General features: G+C 53.0%; 1 protein-coding gene across 3 annotated transcripts; it reads right to left on the bottom strand.

The window, feature by feature from the left end:
• Positions 1-1,504: 1,504 nt before the first annotated feature.
• On the bottom strand, positions 1,505-19,949 carry DFFB (DNA fragmentation factor subunit beta). 3 transcript variants are annotated; one of them, XM_075550391.1, is made up of 8 exons: positions 19,751-19,949; positions 16,070-16,196; positions 12,296-12,484; positions 11,527-11,606; positions 10,554-10,724; positions 8,921-9,021; positions 2,640-2,870; positions 1,505-2,505 (listed from the first exon to the last, which is right to left on the bottom strand). In XM_075550391.1, exons 1-8 carry the CDS (start codon positions 19,871-19,873, stop codon positions 2,460-2,462), a joined length of 1,068 nt encoding a protein of 355 aa, XP_075406506.1. In that variant the 5' UTR covers positions 19,874-19,949; the 3' UTR covers positions 1,505-2,459. The 3 variants fall into 3 exon arrangements, with proteins under 3 accessions (XP_075406506.1, XP_075406527.1, XP_075406516.1); XM_075550412.1 differs by lacking the exon at positions 12,296-12,484; XM_075550401.1 differs by lacking the exon at positions 1,505-2,505 and having other exon boundaries at positions 2,636-2,870.
• Between the last annotated feature and the right edge of the window lie 16 nt (positions 19,950-19,965).

Raw genomic sequence — 19,965 nt, 5'->3', positions numbered from 1 at the left:
CCACAGTTTTACACCTGGGAGGTTGTGCCACCTTTTGTGCCTGTCAGCCAGCACGAGACGTGAGCCCCTGAGGGAGAGAGGGCCTATGTGTGCAGTGCCACACATGCTCTCTCGGGCAGGACGCGTGCTGGGGCACAGCCAGCCTGCCTGGGTTGGCATCAAAGAGGGCCTTATGATGTTCGCGCCCACCACGGTTGGCATAGAGGCCGAGCCATGCGACCTTCTCGCCAGTAGAGTGAAGAGGTGCAGCTGGGGGGTGCAGCTGGGGGGTGAAGATGGGTGGAGCAGACGGCAGCTGGGAGCCCGGGTCCCAGTGACAAGCCACAAAGACAGGCACCTGTGTGGAGAAGGGCCTTGGGGTCTTGCGTGGCAGGACAGCTCTCCAGCGTTTACACAGCCCGGCTTAGCTAGCACCCCAGCCAGGGGTCCCAATGAGCCCATTCAAGTGTCCAGTGAGGCACGGGAACTATTTCACGTTACAAACAGAGCAGAATGGAGTCGGGATGCCCCATAAGAAACGTTTCCCCTCTTCATTCAAACACTGCCCTCGCTGAAGGGGGATTTCTCCAACAGTCGCTCTTTGCTTCCCACGTGGTCCTTCTCCCTGTTAACAGTGACAGATCCTAACCGTGCACTTTACAAAGAGATGCAGCTGCCTACCCCTCTGACCCAAAAGTCTGTGGGTTTGGGGCCAAAATTAACTCCTGCTGAGCGGCAGCTCTCTCCAAGCACTTTTCCCAGGGGGGAGGCCCAAAAGCCAGCAAAAACAAACAAACAAACCCTCTGAGTAGCTAAGCAAGATCACAAGCAGGAGCACCGGGCTCAGAGTTCACTTCGCCTGTGTGCACGCTTCTCAAAGGCTGAGATTCCTGGTCTCCTGCCTGCAGAAATGACCATAAAGAGGAACATGGTACACAAGGCGACAGCAGGGATGGAGACGGCCAGAGGGCTGGTCCAGTGATGACGGGGCACCACGGAGCCACTTCATGGAGACGCGACAGTCTGTGTGTCCAGGAATGAGGCAGCACCAACGAAGGAGAGTTCTTCTAAGGACCTCTCTAAGATCTCCATCACAAGTGCTTCGTATTCAAAGGTGGACACTTCCATGACTAGAAAGTGAACAGCTCATTCCCCAAACCACACCGGAAGATGCTCCCTCCTCACTGCACAGGCCAGGAGGCTACTGAGCTCCAGACATCTGGAGGCCATGCTGGGGGCTGGGAGAAGAACCGGGTGTCCTGGTCCTCTGGTGTACGGCCCCCGCTGTTCATCACTTTCCCATCAGAGCATCTTATCACTCACCCACGTGGCACTTTTCCAAAGGTACCAGGTGACTTAGAGCAGATCAACAGCTTGTAGGTTCCAGCCACAGCAGTGGGTCATTCGAAAGCCAGTCACACAAATAGAGTGGTTTGGGTCAAGTTTACTAAAAAGCACTCACTCCTTTTCAGTCTTCTGTCCAATATTTTCTCAAATGAGTACAAACCTTGGGCATGTCTTTTTTTAAAAAAAAACCTTTATTGCTTTCTCTGATTGTAAAATAATAGCTTACAAAAACTCTATGCATTATAAAATCCATGACTTTAAAAAGTAAATTTTAAACTCTTAGGAAATAAAGTTCATTCCACAAAATGCAAATACTATAAAATATGACTTACAAAAAAAACTTATCTCCTCCCCAGGCCTCCTGTCATCCCCAGTGTGAGGTCTTTCCTTCCAGGCTCTTCCCCAGGCACACGCTAACATACAGTATGCACACACGTTAACATACAGAGAGACCATCTCCGTACACAGTATCTGCATACACTAACACAGTGTCCACACACGGTAGCATACAGACAGACTGCCTCCCTACAGACACTACCATGCAGACAGTCCGTCTCCAGACACACTAACATACAGACATAGCACACAGCCCCAGACCCTGCATACAGTTAAACAGCACAACTTAGCGCTCCATAGAGCTGATCATGTCTTACCTACCAAACGGCAAACCCATATGTTCAGCCTAATGCCCTACCTCATCAGTAGGCCCACATGGGCATCGGGAGGTTTCCAATGCGGCCACTAAGAACGACTGTGCAGGGCATATTGGTGCGTGGCCTTTATGGGGTACAAACATCTTACCCCCATGGGTCACACATCCTTTTCTGAGTTCGTAGGAAAGCATCGTCCTTCGCACGTGGCTCCAGTTGAGACCAGCTGGGTCAAGCTGACAAGTAAATGCACACCTCACTTGCCAAGCAAGAGGCAGTTCCGGCTTCTCAGGACAGCGAGGACACCGTAAGCACACATGGTGCCAGGAAACCCGGAGCGGAAGGCCTGAGTTCAAAGCCCCCTCTTCCCTGCCCGCAGACAGCCCCGGGTACGCATAGAGGTTCCCAGCACACGTGAAAGCGTGCTCTCTGGAAGCTGGACTGGGGGAAGGCGTGGACTACAGATTGAGAAGGGTCCTGTCATCAGATGGCTGTAGAAGAGTTCAGAGCGCCAGAGTGAGGAGCTTTCCTGGGGTGACAAAGACAAAAACAATAAGGAAAACCAAACAAACCACTAGCACTTACCAGAAGCTCCCCACCCCCCGCCCCCTCCCCCCCCCCCCCCCCCCCCCGAGGTAGAAAGAATGGCCCGACCCCGATCACCTGTGTTTCTGAGCAGGCCGCCGCAGCTTCAGCGAGGCTTTGGGTCTGTAAACCCTGCTTGGGTCACAGCTGAGATGGTGAGTGGTCTTCTTGTGGCAGGCGATGTGCACCAATTTCAGGTTCTCTGAGGTGAACAGCAGGTCGTAGAAGTATTCCCAGTCCACTTCCCGGCCGTCCTGTTCCCTAATGGCCCGGGCCAGCGCTGGGACAACGGTGCGCTTCTTTTCGATACTGCAGAGGAAGGTCAGGCGGTCAGGGCCTGCTGGCATGCCTCCCCAGGCTCACGGTCACAGGGCAAGTTCCCAGTGGCACCACAGGCGTTTAAAGAGGCGCCATCCACGCAGCTGTTTCTTCTTACAACACAAAACAGCCTCTGGCCACGTTGGTTGGAAAAAGTCAGGAGCTCAAAGGGACGAAGTGTGGCCTTGGGCAGTGGGCGAGATGGCGCTCACCCCTGGCAGGTGACAAGCTGAGGGGTGGTGAGCAAATCCCATGCCAGCTGCCTCCCTGCCCCCTTGCCAGCCAGCGCTGCATCATAGGAACTGGCCGCAAGCTCAAGGGTCCACACCGCTCCCCCGCTACAAACCAGCTGACCCCAGACGGGGTGTTCCTCTGCCCCTCAGGGTACAGGCCGCGAGGCCAGAAGTCTATCCAACTCCCTTCACTCCGGCCCAGCCGGCTCAGTCTGCTCCGTGCAGACAGGCCCCCAGAAGGCACCGTCAGCTTCAAAAGCAAAAAGACTGCAAGTGCAGAGACACACTGAGGGGGGGGGGCTGGGGGGGGCCCAGCGCAGCACTTCCCAAGAGGGTCCGGCTACCCTCTCACCACATACCTGAGTCTCTGGTTTTTACTGGCCTTCCCACATGGCTACCGAAAGATGTTTCCTGAGACTGAATGGGCACCAGCCCCCAGGAAGATCCCTCTAGGTCAGTGGTTCTCAACCTGTGGGTCGCAACCCCTTTGGGGGTCGAACGACCCTTTCACAGGGGTCACCCGACTCATCACAGTAGCAAAATGACAGTGATGATGTAGCAACGAAAATCATGTTATGGTTGGGGGAATCACCACAACATGAGGAACTGTATGAAAGGGTCACGGTGTTAGGAAGGTCGAGAACCACTGATCTAGATCCTTCCAACCCCATCCCCACCCCTTCACTGCCTCAGGTTTGGTCTGGTTCTCCCCAACCAAAACCAGAGGCCAAATGGTTTTCTGTGAGGTGATCCATCCCTTGCTCTAGAAGGCCTGGGGACGCCCCACATCCCAGGAGGGCCAGGATGGCAGGGAGCCTCTGTATGAACAGCCAGCTGCCACCAGTACTCCCACTGGGGCAAGTCCTCACAAACGCACCCCTTCACTAGGCTCACAATAAACCCAAAGTCCAAAACCAAACTCTGCCATCGAACCGATGCTGACTCATAGCGACCCTACAGGCCAGGGTCGCAACTGTGCACATTCTACTTTTTAAGTTTGTAGATTAAAAACGGCTTAGTGCACAGGGACAAAAATGGTCGTCACCCACATTCTATCAGAAGGAACTGTCGTCGACAGTTTGGTTCCTTTGCCTCTGCACTGTCATCTGTGGGTACATTCAGAAAAAATCACATGGAAAGAATGTTTTCAGTGGAGAATTAAATCGGCTCCAACAGCCACCCTTCATCCCAGTTCTCTCCTCACCGTATGATGCCCTTATTTCCCATACAAGGGCGGCCCCAACGCCTGAGTACAAAATCATAGAAACCACTACTGAACAACAGTATGGAAACATGGAAGCCGGCAGGTCTTGACATCCCCCCCACTCAGGTCTGTGCATCAGTGAGGGCAGCCCCCCCTGGAAAAGTCTGCCCTCTTCCATTTACGCCAGGAAGGGCATAAATGAGGCGTTCTCCGGGAACGAAAATGATGCTCTCGGAATTCTGGGAACAAGAAGCCTGACGAGATTAGGTCCAGGCTGTAGGGTAGATGGGATAAGATTTTCCGGTGGAATTCTTGTAAAGCAATCTTGGCAACCCTGGAAGAAGGAGCAGGCGCCTGTCATGCTGGAAACCTAAATGGCTCGGTGCAACTGTCCTGGCCCCTCTCCTCGCCTGAGCGGCAGCAAGACCAGCAGCCGGGCTACGGGCAGACAGGCCTCGCGACCTGAAGGGTCAGTGTCTTAACCATGATAGAGAGTTCTAACTAGAAGGCATCAGGTGCACAAAGTCAATTAGAGTTTTAGCGAAGTAGGTATATTGTTATATGTAAGCTAGCTTTTGAAAATGTTTTTTGTTATAGTTAAACTATAGGGACATATCATTTCTATGCTTGTTTTTTAAGTAGTACACTTCTGCTGAAACACTGAACAAACCGGCACCACCCCTTCTGACAATGTCACACAGTGTGGTCTTCACCCTCCCGAAGCCACCAAGTGACACCGCTGATGTATGAGGGGAATTCAAAAAATTCCTGGGGATATAAAATTAAAACACAATGGAATTTTGTCAGATTTTGGAAGCCCTCCTTTATGGCCTTAACAGTACATGTTAGAATAAAAGAGGACTGTCAGGGGAGCCAGCCTAACAAATCCTCACAGGCCTGGCAGGCGCAACGTAAAGATTATAGTAAAGTCATTGAGAATAAGAGAGGTGGACGAGAGAGTGAAATAAAGGAGGCACACATTTCATGGTAGCATGCTCACCTCAGCCCCACTTGCTGGTCCACATGGGGATGGGGAAGGTGGGAAAGGCAGGAGAGAAGGAGCAGGGAAGGAGGACGGGAAAGGGGACAGGGGAGACAGGGAGTGATTTATTTCTAACCAAGGCTTAGATATCTTTTGGGGACGTACAAACCCCTAATTACAGATAAAGACATACATCACAGGAAGGGGTTGTACTATAGGTAATGCAATAGTAAGAGGGGGAGATCGATCTAAGGGTATACACGCAATAGGAAGGGGAGGAATTGGGGGTACACATGTGACAAGATGGGCAGATCCTAGATTCAGGAAGGCAGCCTAACTCTGGATGTCACTGAGCAGGTTTGACCACTTCTCGGGCTCTCCATGGAAACAATTACTATCCTCATCAGTGGGGTGTGAGCCCCACCTACAGTGGACCAGACAGTAGTCTGATGGCTGAATGCCTTCAGGGAGAATATCTCTAAGCATCTGACCTCCCTCCATGTGCTGACAAATAGCCTCTAATGTGTGGCATATCTTTGGGGGAGACAAAGCTGGGTAAATGTCTTTTTATATCCCACAGAGGACTAAAAGTAATTAAATAAACAGAAGACAAGATTAATGATGTTAATTAAAAGACTGAAAAGGGACAAAGATAATTTTGAAGAGGAGGGGAAATCAGCAGGACCGGATAACAAGACTTAGCACAACACTGTGGTGAAATCCCACAGCAGGTAGTGCTGACAAGCTTGGGAAAGGGACCACCGGCTACATCCCATCCCCAGAAAGAGGACTGATTCTTTAGGGCCCAGAAGCCATGCCCACCAGAGCCCACATCCTCGCCTCAGCCTCACTCAGCTCACCTGCTCCAGGTGCTGCCCAAACACCAACAGGCCTCTCACCTGCCTACCCTCCGGAGGACAGACAGCACCCCGGTCGGTGTGCACACCCACAGGTCCAAGCGGGGAGGGGCTCAGCCAGAACTCGGGCCCTGGTGGTGTGAGGGGACAGTGGGGGTGAGAAGAGGCCGAGGCTGGACACCAGGGCCAGTTCCCCCGGCACTGCCATGCTTGGGGACCAAACTCTGAGTCTCAGCCAACTCTGAAGGTGAACCTGGCCCCCCAGGCCATGAGGACATGTTTGTCCAAGTAGGAGGGTGGACTACATCCTCCTTCACAGTTTGTGAGCTGGAGTGTAATGTTCACACCTGGGAGCACGCAGCATGTGGGCGCAATGCCTGAGGCCCAGGGAAAACAGTCCACGATTTTGCCAACTATTTTAAAGACGCACAGTAAAAAATGGCATTCTTCGTCAAAACCCAGTTGGCGTATGTGTGTGTGAAGCCCTGCACTGAGAGAGGGGGGCTATGTGAGAGGGGGCCTCGGGGAACAGTGCCCACTCCTGCATATTCTGCCACAAACCTCCTATTGCAGCCTGGCCAGTGTCCTTTGATAAAAGCGGGTGCTATCTGGTAGACCAGTATCACCCCTCCCGTGGGTCAGGAAAGCACCAGACCAGGGACAGAACAGAACAGGTGAGCCCTGTACCCCCTATTCTGTGGAGGGACCAAGCCTGTGGAGGAGAATCCAATTAGCCTCCAGCCCTCAGCCTATACGCCACATCCACAGGGATTAAACACCCACAAGGAAAAACGTAAAATAATTTCATTTTAGAAGACTCAATGATCATCGGGTGGGAAGGACTTCTTACTCCATACTTTGGAAAAGGTGCAGCTAAATACATTCAAACTACCAGGGTCAAACTGATCATGATCAAAGACATTACAGAATTAAGATGAGCCCAAGACTAAGAATATGTATCTGTCATGCAAACGGCCAACAAAAAACCAAACAGGATAATCTGTAAGCAAGAGCCAATCTGAGTGCCAACCGAGTCGATTTCGACTCACTGCAGACCCTCTAGGACAGACAGGGTAGGACTGCTCTCTGGGACTTCTGGGTCTGTAAACCTTTACAGGTGCAGACAGCCTCCGCTTTCTCTGGCACTTTATGTAAAGGATCCCACAAAATAAAGAAAACCCAATCAGCAACGAGAAAGGAAAACAGCAGCCAGTTCATAGAAGACGCAAATGACCGATAGACATGAGGATACTCGACGTTCCTCCAAAACCAAACCAAGCTCACTGCCATTACACCGGTTCCGATGCTCAGCAATCCCACAGGACAGGACAGGACTGCCCCTAACGCTACAGGAGCTGAATGCCCAGCGTCCCCTCTCAGAGCAGCAGGTAGATTTGAACTGCTGACCTTGTGGTTAGCAGTCCAATATGCAACCACGACGCCACCAGGGCTCCTTACTCGGCGTTCCTAAGCATCACCATAGCTGGTGAGCACATACACCAGAGCCTGGCAACAGCTAGGAAAGGCAGAGATGGGCTGCCCCCCAGGTCTAGAACATTCCCTCTGCTCCACACACCTGAGCTTGCACCTGGATGGTGGCTCCCAGGCCAGTTGGATCCAGTGCTGATTGTGACAAAGCAGGACTGGCAGAGAGCCGAAGAATCTATCTGCCTGCTTTACAAGCTGAGTCTGGTCCACAGACCACACTTGGAACACCTGGAACCAGGAGACAGACAGGGTGTTCATTTCGAGGCTGTGCCTACCTGTGAAAAACTAAGAAGCACCTGGCCCCCAGATGGCAATGGCAATGGTTAACATTACAGTATGTTCAAAACTGAAGAAGTCCGCCCCTGTTGAAGAGAAGGACAAAATCTCCCGCCTGCACCAACGGAGCAAGACACCCCCTGTCTGCGAAGGATCTGAACGCACACAGAAACAGCCAAGACCAAAGGGCTTGAAAAGGCTCGGGGGGAATGCCACAATCTTTTCAAGGGTATCCAAAGGACACACACACATTTCTGGTAGTTGCTCTGGGAGATGGGGAGCAGCACGAAGGGGGACCTGGGGACAAGGAGGGAGGAAACGGAGGACTTTGACTCACTCCCATGTTTACAGTGTTTCACACACACACAGAAATCCAAAAAGTAATGTAGCCATTGTACCAAGTGGTTGAAGCTCTTTCTTTGTCTTCAGAAAGCCGGGGTGATGGTACAACTGTAGTCCAGGAAAATGTCTCCATTGAAAATGATGACATTGTCCACGCCTGCCCTGTTTTGGGGATGCAGCTGTCGCCGAACTAATGTAGATATCAAAAGCACCCCTGCTGGCCAAGAGTTTTGCTCATCCTGTTTAAACAAAAGCTCCGCACACTAGGACAATGGAGAGCTACTGTTCACCGGGCTCATTCTGGTTTATGCAAGGCACAAGTGCCCGGCACGCAGGCACGTTGGCCATGAACCCCCACCGGGGGCCTGAAGCAGTGCCAGGCCCCTGCCCACGCCACCCTGCCAGCAACTCCACAATGCCCACTGCATGCACAGCTGGGGATCATGGTCAGGCAGTGGCTTGCTCAGGGGACACCCAGACGTGGGCAGGGATTCAACCCCACCCCGCCCCCAGCCCCTTACTGAGCCCTGTGCAGTGTAAAGGGAACTGCCCTGAGCCCCGATGATAGATGTCACGCTGGCTAACTGCTGGGGAGAGCGAGGGTCTGTGTGTGCGGCTCAGCCACAGGGCCCCGGGAAGCCCCCTCGATGTCTACTCACATGTGATCCAGGTTCCAGGTGCTGAAGAGGATCCTGCTCTCCCGGTTGCTGTAGGGGTTGATGGAGTGTTTGGACAAACAGTCATCCATGTCAAAAGGCCCCTGGGTGCCAGAGGGGACAAGGAGAAGGCCACGGGATGAGTCTGCTGCCTGCTGGGCCCTGCCATCAGATTACCAAGACTGGCTGCTATAGGGCCATGATGACCCGACGTGTGTCGGAGCAGAACTGTGCTCCAAAGGGTTTCCAGTGGTTGGTTCTCCGTGGTAGACCGCCAGGCCTTCCTTCCCAGGGACCTTACATTGTCAACCTCTCAGTCAGTGGGTCTTCCTGGGCAGTGTGTCCCATTGAGAAGTTACACAGAAGTTAGAGGCAACTCCGCCTTTAGTGCCGGGCCCCCTTTTTTGTCCTCACTACCCTAATGGCATAGTAAGCTACAAAATGCGCTGCTGACCATAAGGTAAGTGGTTCAAACTCACCAACCACCCTGAAGTACAAAAATGAGGCTGCCTCATGCTGTAAAGATTTGAAGTCTCAGAAACCCAAAGGGGCAGTTCTACTCTGTCTTATAGGGTGGCTACAAGTGGGCAAACTGATCTGTCTTAGAATAAGTCCAGCCAGAGCGCTCCTGAGAGGCCAGGATGGCCAGACTTCGTCTCACATTCTTTGGACGTGTGGTCAGGAGAGACCAGTCCCCGGAGAAGGACCTCGTGCTTGGTACAGTGGAGGGGCGGTCAGAAAGAGGAAGGCCCTCAGCGAGATGGACACATGGCTGCAACCACGGGCTCAGGCAGAGGGACGACTGAAAATGGCGTGGCACCGGGCAGTGTTTGGTTCTGGTGTGCAGCGGGTCGCCATGGGTCTCAACAACAACACGAGCGGGCACCTGGCCGCCCATTCCACATGCCTTCCAACACTTCCAATGAAGGCCTAGCCCAGAGGCCGGGGTATTGGAGATGCTCAGAGTTTAGACTGCCCTGCCGATCTTCCAAGTCGCTCAGCGTCCCCTCCGTTCTCTAACCTCTGTGGAACTTACGCCGCCTGCTTGCCTGGAAGGCACTCTGCAGATGACAAGGGCATGGCGGTTACTCGCGCAGGTCAGTGGGCCGCGAGGTCCTCTGAAACACGCAAAGGTCACCTGAGCCCATCAGAGTGGCGGCACCTGTTTGAAATGGTACTCGCTATGGAAGTGGGGCTTGGGATAGGGAGGGCGGCTCCCTGAGCAGCAATGAACACCGCTGTTTCCAAGCAACACTACCCCCACTTTAACTGGTGACTAAAAGGTCCATCCAGCTTCAGACCCTGAGATGCCTGGTGCTGTACTGTCTAAACATCTCACCCCGGGCAGAGAAACACACAAAAGAAACGTTTTTCAGACGTTTTTTTCCTGGGGTCATCCTCTGGCCAGTCCACCAGATGAACGGAGCCCGCCCCGGCCAGGTCACGTCTCCTTGTGACAAACTGGTTCGCTATGCTGATCCTCAAGTCCCACCTAGCCCTCCTGAGACAGAACCAGGGTGGGTCCAGTGGTCTGCATTAGCCAGTGCACACAGAAGGCAGGCCCAGGCTTGGAGGAACGCCCGCCCGCACCCTACTGGGCTCATTGCACGCGGGCAGCCCGAGGCCACAGACTCACCTGGCAGGAGAACCAGCCCTCTGGCGTGCAGAGGCAGCCATCCGCCTGGGCCCCTCTGTCAAAGTAGCTGCCGTGGTACTGCATGGACTTCAGCTTCTGGCCCATGTGGCTGAGTATCCGCATGTACTCCTCCCGGGTCTCGGCATCCACCTCCGAGGCATACGACGACACCTGAGAAGCCCAGACGCCCACTGAGCATGGCTTCGGGATGCCCCAGGGCCTGGATTCTGGCTCTTCTAACACACCCACACATCCTCACCTAGCCGGTGCCATGTGGGCAGGGAGGCACCGTGTCTGAGGTCCATATGCCAGGGCCCTCTGTGCCCAGCGATATGCTACAACAAGGGGTCTACTATACCCAGGGGTAACTGCCCACAGGGTCATTCTGCTGTACCCAGGGGTATACTGTGCCCAGCAGTCTGCTAAGCCACTGTGCCCAAGGATCTGTATACACAGGGGGTCAGTCTGCTGTGCCAAAGAGTCTGCTACACCCAAGAGTTCACTGTACCCAGGGGTGTGCTGTTCTGGGAGAGTGGCCAACCAGACAGGCATCACTTGGAGTCTGAGGGGGGCTAGTGCAGTGGTTGGTGGGGGCCCATTCACCACAGAACAGAACCGCCTGCTAAATGAAGGCAGGCCTCCAATGGTCAGCTCCATTCGAAAACCAATGAGAGAACTGCGTCCACACGGACGTGGGGGAGGGAATGTTCTGGAAATCTCTGGCATAGGCAACTCCAGTCAAGGAGGTAAAGAAGTGAGCCCCGGGCAGACAAGGAACACTGTGACACTGTGATGCCACGTGCTTCTGCAGGGTGAGCAGGCAGGCAGGGCACTGGCTTGTCTCTTCAAAGCCACCTGAGTAACTCTGGACATACACTAGATGGGGAGGGGTGGCACCACCATCTTCCTCCCCCACCCACGGCCCAGCAGCCTTCCCAGCTACCCAGCATCCCCCTCATCCACCTAGACTCACCTCTCTCAGGTAACTCCGGATTCGGCTCCCGCAGCTGTACCTCAAGTAGCTTGACTTGCTCCTAAATCGGGACTCCAACCCTGGGGGAAGACGAGGAGAGTGCCATGGGCCCATGGGAGCAGGCTGGGTTCCCTCGTGGCACCAGGCTCCTTGGCTGGGGTCACGCTGCTCCGTCTGGAGGAGGGCTTTGGCAGGGATGGGCTATGCAGGGGGCCGGCTCTTCCAGTCCACCAGCATAAAGCATCTCAAACAAGAGGTTTTTGTCAAGACTCCAGAGCTCTGAACTCCCTGCCATCGAGTAAATTCTGACTCATGCTGACCCTGCAGGACAGAGTAGAACTGCTCTGATGGGCTCCAAGGCTGTAAATCTTTGTGGGAAAAGAACACCTCATTTTTCTCCCTTGGGGCAACTGGTGGGTTTGAACTGCTGACCTTGTGGTTAGCAGCCCAATGTGTCATCCACTCTGTCATCAAGGCTCCCTTTTTGCCCAGGGAGTACCTCAAATCACCTTTCTGAAAGGAATACCATCTCAGAGTGCAGAGGCCAGTCTACAGGGCCACCTTAGACTCTGTGACCCGCATGACACAGAGCAGGCCCATGACAGGCCTTCTGCTCAGCAGTTCTGGGTTCAGGTTCTCCGCCCCAATCTCCAAGAAGCCAGGAAAGCCCTGGTCCTGAGAGTGTGAGACGCTGAGCTGGCATCCAGCTCATCCGGGCACTCTGGCTCTGTGTACACCTGCTCCCTCCAGGGCATGAGCCTCCACGTACCTTCAAACCACTGCTGGTCCTCAGCCCTGCTCTCAGCCGCAATGTTCTCGCTGACGGTGTGGAGGAGGTCTGCCAGCAGCTTCTGCCTCAGTGGGGCCTGCTCGCCGGACAGCAGCTGCCGGGCCGCCTGGATGACACCTGCGTGCGGCTTGTGGAACACGGCGAGGAAGCGGCCGATGTCACTGGCATCTGCCATCAGAAGGAAAACAAGGGTGCACGGTCCTTGGAGAGCAGTCCTGTACCGCAGCACCTTCACCCTAAACTTCAGAGACTGGCATTCTCGGGGGTGGGCACGGGGGGCACTTTCTGTGGTCGTGTTCCTGCCCAAATCAAAGTGCAGTCTGCCATTCACCCTGTCCCCATGTTGAGGAACAGGTGATGGGAATCCTAACTTCTTGGCCCAAACAGGACCAGTCACCTCTCACGAGCACCCCGGCCACCTTCCACAGTTTGCTACAGGCTTGTCATGTGAAGGCAGGCCTTGGAGAGCCTGCGGCTTTGGCTCCAGACCACCGCAGTAAAGGGAGGACCACAATCAAGAGAGTCCCCTGGATGTCTGGGTTCCCCCGCACATAAAAAGTCACACTGACACTGGACCGTCGTCAACGAAGGGAGTTCTGATGGTGCAGGCACATAATACACGTTGAACTACTAACCATAAGGTCCAAGGTTTGAACACTCCAGCGGCTGTGAAGACCTAAAGTCTCCGTAAGCCAAAGGGGCAGATCTATCCTGTCCTCAGGGCCCCTGTGAGTTGGAATCGACTCGGTGGCAGTGCGTTTGGCTAGTCTATTAAAGGAGACCGGAGGATGTAGCAGGTTATGTGTTGGGCTGCTCACTGCGAGGTCGGTGGTTCAACGCCACGAGCTGCTCCACAGGAGAAAGGTGAAGCTACCTGGCGGCATTGTAGGCTACAAGTTGGGTTGCTAGCAGCAAGGTCAGCAGTTGGAGACCGCCAGCCACTCCTCGGGAGAAAGACGAGGCTGTCTGTTCCCACAAAGAGTTTTCATTTTGCAAACTCACAGGGGCAGTTCTATCCTGTCCTGTAGGGTCACTGTGGATTAGAACTGACTCGCTGGCAGTGAGTTTATCTATTCACAGAGGATTTACAGCCTCAAAATCCAGTAGGCCAGTTCTACTCTGGCCTATAAGATCACTCTAAGTCAGACTGACTCAATGGCCATGAGTTTGAGTTTTTGTCATCTAGAAATATCCACTTAAAAAAAAACCTCCAGCCCGTAGTCATTGAGTTAATGCTTACTCATCATGACTCTATTGGGAGTCTAGGGTTTCTGAGGCCAGAAATCTCTACAGGAGCAGCGGGTGGGTCTGAACCACCGACCTGTGGTTAGCAGTCCAACGCTTACCAGGCTGCACCACCAGGGTTCCTTGGGTGCAACAGCATCATACAGATGTTTCAAGGATGTAAGAGGGACCTTAATGTGACACAGAGACAGCAAGTGAGCACGTCCTGTTGGGAAATGGGGCTTGGTGAGGGCTGCCACAGAGCTGCCCTTTGCAAAAGCAATAAAGCAGCAACTGCAATGCAATAAAGCAAAGGACAATCACACGAGCGGCCCATAACGGAGCCTCTCCACAACCGTGAGCGTTGCTGCGTCTCTGCTGTCCAGGCAACTGTTCACTGATGCCGACGCCATGTGACAGCAGAACTGCTCCACGGGGTTTTATAGGTGTAATCTTTACGGAAGAAAATCATTAGGGCCACTAGGTGGGCTTGAACTGCCAACCTTTTGTTTCGCAGCCAGGACTTACCCATTTCACAACTGGGAGTTGATAAACTATCCCCCCTTAATGGACACTGGGGCTTCCGCAGGAGGTACTTGCACCTTGGGGATACAAACCCGCTGCAGGATAAATGAGGACTAGCCCTGGGCAGCCAGACCTCATGGCTGGTGGGCAGCATAAGGAGCATCTTGCCTCTCCGTGGCCCTTGGCTGCCTCTTCCTCGGGAACGACATAAGCCACCTCCATTGCCCAGAAGAGCCCAGGTCAACAGCTGTACCTTTGAGGCAGGCAAGCCAGAGCAACAGAGGGGAAAAGTAAAGGGTATATGGATTGGAAAACACAAACCTGTTCCTAATATTTAACACAGGTGACATCTAGTCCAAACATCAAACCACACAGAATATACTATAAAACGCTTAGAACTCAAGATTGAGCTCACCAAGGTCACAGGATATGAGTAGCATACAAAAACCAATTGTATTTAAAAAATACTTTAAAATCAAGTGTAGTTCTATACATTAGCCACAAACATGTGGAAACCAAAATTTAAAAGACAATCTCATTTCTACATATGCAAAAAAGAACTATTGGGGCTTGAACCTAGCAGAACATGCACGAGACTTGAATGGTAAAAGATTACAAAATGATAAAAACAGAAACTATAGAAATGTGGATGTAAATCATCATAGTCTAAATAAAGGAAAAGATATACTATGTTCATGGGTAGAAAGACTCAACATAGTAAAAGTATCAGTCCTCTTCAAATTGATCAACAGGTTTAATACAATTCCTACTAAAATCCCGGCAAAATATTATAGATGTAGGAAGGCCTCCTCTAAAATTCACATGGCAAGGCAAAGGAATTAAAAGAACTTTGCAAAGAATAAAGTCTCCAAAGGAAAAGGCAAGCCAATGGTCCCAGTGGAGGGAAGGGGCTACAATTCCAGAAAAAGAAATAGACAGAAAAAGTGAGAATGAGACAGGGCGCAAACATGCACAAGAGGACAACGTCCCTAGCCCACCCTCTTCTGGCTATACCCATGCAGTCTGTGGTCAGGGCTGTCCCTCCTGGCTTCTCTATCTGCCACCACAGCAGAGGAGGTAAAACCTGTACCTCAAGCCCTCTGACTGAGCATGCACTGCCTTTCTGGGCCACCAGACACACCTGACACACGAGCTGGTCAGCGCAAGGGTTAGTCAGTCCTGGAGGTGGAAGGAAGGAGCACACAGTGGTGGGTTTCTTACCAGCAGGGAGTAAGAAGTTCTGCCCTGCTCAGGTCACAGGTGAAGAACAAGTGACCCACCTACGAACCTTGACCCTGGCCCACAGGTCCAGCACAGGCCTTGTCATCCAGCCGGTTCTAGAAAACAAGACTTGTGCCCTGGGTCTTAGACATAAAATAAAAGTTAGAAAGATGACTCCATTGTTTGTAGAGTCGATTCCACTTCACAGTAGCAGGGTGCAACTGCCCCTATGGGGTTTTCAACTCTACAAATGTTTACCAAAGCCCACAGCCACTTTTCCTTCTTCGACGGAGCAGCTGGGGGGTTCTAACCATCAACGTATTGCTTAACAGCTGAGTACTTAATCCACTGCGCCCCCAGAGCTTCCTCCTAGAGAACCACCACTCCAGCAAACCTCGATAAAGCAGCTGCACCACCCAGACTCGGAGCACAGCCTCTCTGTACACACCAGCCAGGAAGATGATCCAGGCCGTCTGGCTCCATCAAGACTGACAGCCCTGGATACTGGATGGGGGACGTTCTACTCTGTCCTATGGGGTCCCTATGAGTAGTTGTGGATGGCACACAATGACAGGACAAGCATAAAGCATCTTAAAAAAATAAATAAGCAAGTGAGTTCCTGGGCAGAGACAGAGAGCCGAGCCAGCTAAGTGACACTGTCCATTACGGTCTCGGAGGACTTCCTCCTCCACTGTAGGCTTTAGAGCAAAGAGGACCCCTGGCCCGGTGTCAAACCCCCAGAGCCACATGTCTCCTGCCCACCCGCAAGGTCTCCCCACTTACAGCCCTGCCAGGACTGGCCGGCGGTGAGCAGCACCAGCTCGGAGTTGTCCGGGATGCTGGGGAAGTAGTCGCCAGTCAGCTCAGTGCCATCCTCATACAGACACAGGCGGCAGCCAGCCTCGGGGAGCTGCGGGCAGAGAGTGGGGAGGAGGAAGGGCAGGCTGAGGCCTGTCATCTGCCATCCCGCCCCGCCCAGAACACAAGACCCCACCAGTGCTTTCCAGAATCAAGCTTGGCACGAACCCTGGGACGAACACTGAGTGTCTAAACCCTACTCTATCCAAATGGCACCCTGTGCTGTGAGTCACCTGAGAATACAGAACGTCACATAAAAATGCATACAGCAAGTGGTGACCGCTTGCTCCCCAGGATTCATCCGAAGACCCTTTCACCGTGAGCTCCTTGAGGGCACTTGGACCAGCGCCAACTTCAGAAAATGACCTCTCACTGCTTCCATGCCAGGAAGAAGCCACCAGCCCACGATGGGGACCACCTCCTCTTGAAGGCACTGCAGGGCGCATCACTTGCTGTTTCATTTCCCCATCAGCAGTCCAAGGCAAACGGTTGCATCAGCACCATCTCACGGCGGCCCCAGGAGCGACACAGTAACTCTCCACAGGATTGTCCATGCTGAGCTTTCAGAAGCAAATCGCCAGGCCTTTCTTCTGAGTGCCTCTGGGAGGATCTGAACCTTCAACCTTCCCCTTGGCAGCTGAGTGCAGGGACTCCCCTTTCCCACCTCTCCCACTGCCAATTCTGACTCACAGAGCCGCTTATCAGGCAGAAGAGACCTGCTCCCCTGGGTTTCCAAGGCTGTAAATCTCTATGGGAGCAGAGAGCCTCATCCTTCTCCCTCAGAGCGCTGGTGGGTTTGAACTGCCAAACTTATGGTTAGATGGCCGGCCCTTAACCCATGGCACCACCAGGGCTCCTCTCATTTTCTCATCAACACTGACTACTGAAGGAGAATGTCTCTGTGAACAGGCATGCAACCAGTGCACCGTTGTGTGAATTCCCTGAGCTTGGCCAACACTGATCAACTTTAGGTATGGTTACTGTAACCCCCTTCCACCATGGACCTCGGCTCCATACGGTACATGTGTGCAAGCCCACGGACAAAATCTTAGTGCCCGGGGGGGGGGGGGGAGACTCTAGCTGCTATTGTAGTCCAACCCCTTCAACTTTCAGGGAAGTAACTGAGACCCAGAGAGGGAACGGGGCCCCTTAACCCCAGACACAGAGTCAGTAGCAGATGTGGGAGCAGATCCCAAGCATGCATCTGTCAGCCCAGGCTGTCCTGCTCAGGAGCCACAGGAATATTTGTGCAGGGAGCACTGGGGCGCACACTGGCTAAGGGTGCCTTAAAGGGTCCTAGTCCACCGAGTGGCGCCTCAGAAGGCAGGCCTGGAGATCAACTTCTAGAAATGCAGCCACTGAAAACAACATGAGGCCCAGGGTCCCTGGAGCTTCTCCCCACCACAGTCATCTCCTCTCACCCTCTGTGCTGGGCAGGAAAAGCAGCCCCTCTGTTCTTGCCTCGATTTTGGGTCAGCACCTGAGCTGAGGAAGAGGCTTCGGGGGCCTGTCAGAACCCTCTGCACAAAGGCAGTCCTTTAAGTGGGACCATTTTGAGCCTGTGTGTGTGCTCAGCACTGCACTGGAAGGCCAAGGAGGGCTTCTCACACTAGAGCCAGGTTGCTACAGCCCTAATCCCTCACAGCCTCCACTGAAATTCTGAACCAGGCTGCAGAAGTACAGGCATGACTCCTGTACAGGCACTTTGGAGACTTTGCAGTTTTTTGTTTTGTTTTAACAAATTGAAGGTGGTGGCAGTGCTGTGTCCAGGAAGTCCATCAGCAAGTGCTCACGTGGTGTCTCTGTGTCACAATATGTCATCTTGTATTATACACACCTAATACACTACTCACTAAAGACTCACTGAAAAACGGTTCCAACTCATAGCAACCCTACAGGACAGGACAGAACCACGCCTGTGGGTTTCTGAGGCTATAACTCTTTTTTCTTTTCTGAGGTTGTAACAACTCTATGGAAGCAGAAAGCCTCCTTTCTCCAGCAGAGTGGCTGGTGGCTTCTCACTGCTGACCCTGACCCTGTGCTTGCAGCCCAATGTGTAACATATATTATATTTCACATATATATAAAATATATAATGAGCATATTTTCATTATACATATTTAGATATAATCTTGATATTATAGATAATATGGTAAATATATAATAAGTTTTATATAATTTATATTATATATATCATGAATGCACTGGAAAACCAGAGGAAAACCCGCTTTATCACAGCAGCCACCTTGCTGCAGTGACCTGGGAGGAAGCCTGTGGCATCTCCAAGCTGTGCCGGTTTATACTGTTGTTGGTAATGGTCACGGAGTCAGTTCCATTCCAGGCAACCACACGTGCGCAGAGCAGTTCTGCCACCTGGGGTTTCAAGGCTGGGAGCTTTCAGGAGCAGATCCTCCGGCTTGTTTTCCAAGACCCTGCTGGATGGGTTTGAACTGGCAACCTTTTCGGCTAGAAGTCTAGGGCTTAGCCTTAGTGTGTCACCCAGGGCCTTCTTTGGAGCTAGATAATCCTGATTTCAATGCAGCCCCCATTACTGTGCAGCTATGGGTGGTGCCATACCTCGGGCCGTTAACCCCAAAGGCAGCCCCTGGAAACCACCAGCTGCACTGTTTTTCTACTCTCCTAAAAAGTTACAGTCTCTGAAACCCAGAGACAGTTCTGCTTTGTCCTATAGGGTCGCCATCACTCAGAATAGACCAATGGCTGAGGAGGTTTTGTTTGGTTTCGTTTAATAGGCAAATTGCCTGAGCTCTTGGGCCTCCGCTTCCTCATCTGTAGATGAGTTGTTAACGCCCCATTCACGGGGTGTTTGGGGACGGGTTGGTAGAATGTCTGGGGCAAAATAGGGGCACAGCTGGTGGACAGTTCTCCACCTGCACGATGGGAGGTGCATATCTATCTGTTCACAGGCTCCGTGGCTAACATTAAGGTGGGAGGTCCCAGTCGGACCAGAGGCCCCTCACAATATGGGCCTGGCTAGGGGGCTGAAAAGCAGCCATTGAGATCCAGGTCGCAGTTTAACTCTGACACACACGAGGGGGGGGGGGCGCCTGGAGTCATAGTCCTTTCTGGTGGCAACATTTCTTTAAGATACAGTAACGCTGTCCTCATAGAGTTCTCCTACGGACGAACGGATACAATATGGTCATTAAATACATCTGATTTTGGGCAGCCCTGGTGGCAGGGAGAAGGAAAAAAAAGGTATGCAAGCAATGTCACCACTAGTAAGGACTATAGCAGGAGGGAGAAATCCACCCACTGGAGGCTCCACCCTTTGCAGAAAAGCAATGATTCACTAAGGGAGGTCCGATGCCCATAAACCCAGGGTCCATAAAAACCATACCCCTCTATGAGTCTCAGTTCCCTCAGGAAAGTCTCTAGCCACCCCCACATCCCCACACCCCACTTCCCACCCGACCCGCAGGCTCAGGCACGCTCTCTCCCTTGCAGGAGGGGACACAGGCTCCCCAGCGGGCAGGGGCCACGGGTCGGGCGGGAAGCAGTCCAGCCTCTGGGCGCCGCGGGGACGGCCCGGCGCCCGTCTGACCGGGACCGAGGCGGCCGCGGGGCGGGCTGATGGTAGAGGACCTTGAACAGGCGGCAGCCCTTCCGCAGCACTTCCTCGCAGCTCCTGCCTGCCAACCCGAACTTCTTCTCGCTGTGCAGGGCCCGAAGCTTGAAGATCTTGGGTTTCTGGAACATTGCAAACATCCTCTAGGTGTGATGGGGTCACTCAGTCCAGTCCGTCGCCCAGACGCGGGGTCAGAACTCACAGACACCGGGGATCCGGGACGCCAGCGGAG

This window comes from Tenrec ecaudatus, chromosome 1 (genome assembly GCF_050624435.1).
Source record: "Tenrec ecaudatus isolate mTenEca1 chromosome 1, mTenEca1.hap1, whole genome shotgun sequence".
NCBI lineage: Eukaryota > Metazoa > Chordata > Mammalia > Afrosoricida > Tenrecidae > Tenrec > Tenrec ecaudatus.
The sequence above is the reverse complement of the archived record's forward strand: the minus strand, read 5'-3'. Positions and strand labels throughout refer to the sequence as shown.

Coding starts and splice junctions, on each gene's coding strand:
- DFFB (XM_075550391.1), bottom strand. CDS start 19,873: ATGTTTGCAATGTTCCAGAAACCCAAGATCTTCAAGCTTCGGGCCCTG. Junction 9,022..10,553: donor AGGGCTGGTTCTCCTGCCAG/GTGAGTCTGTGG, acceptor TCTGGCACCCAG/GGGCCTTTTGACATGGATGA. Junction 2,506..2,639: donor CGGCCTGCTCAGAAACACAG/GTGATCGGGGTC, acceptor TTGTCACCCCAG/GAAAGCTCCTCACTCTGGCG.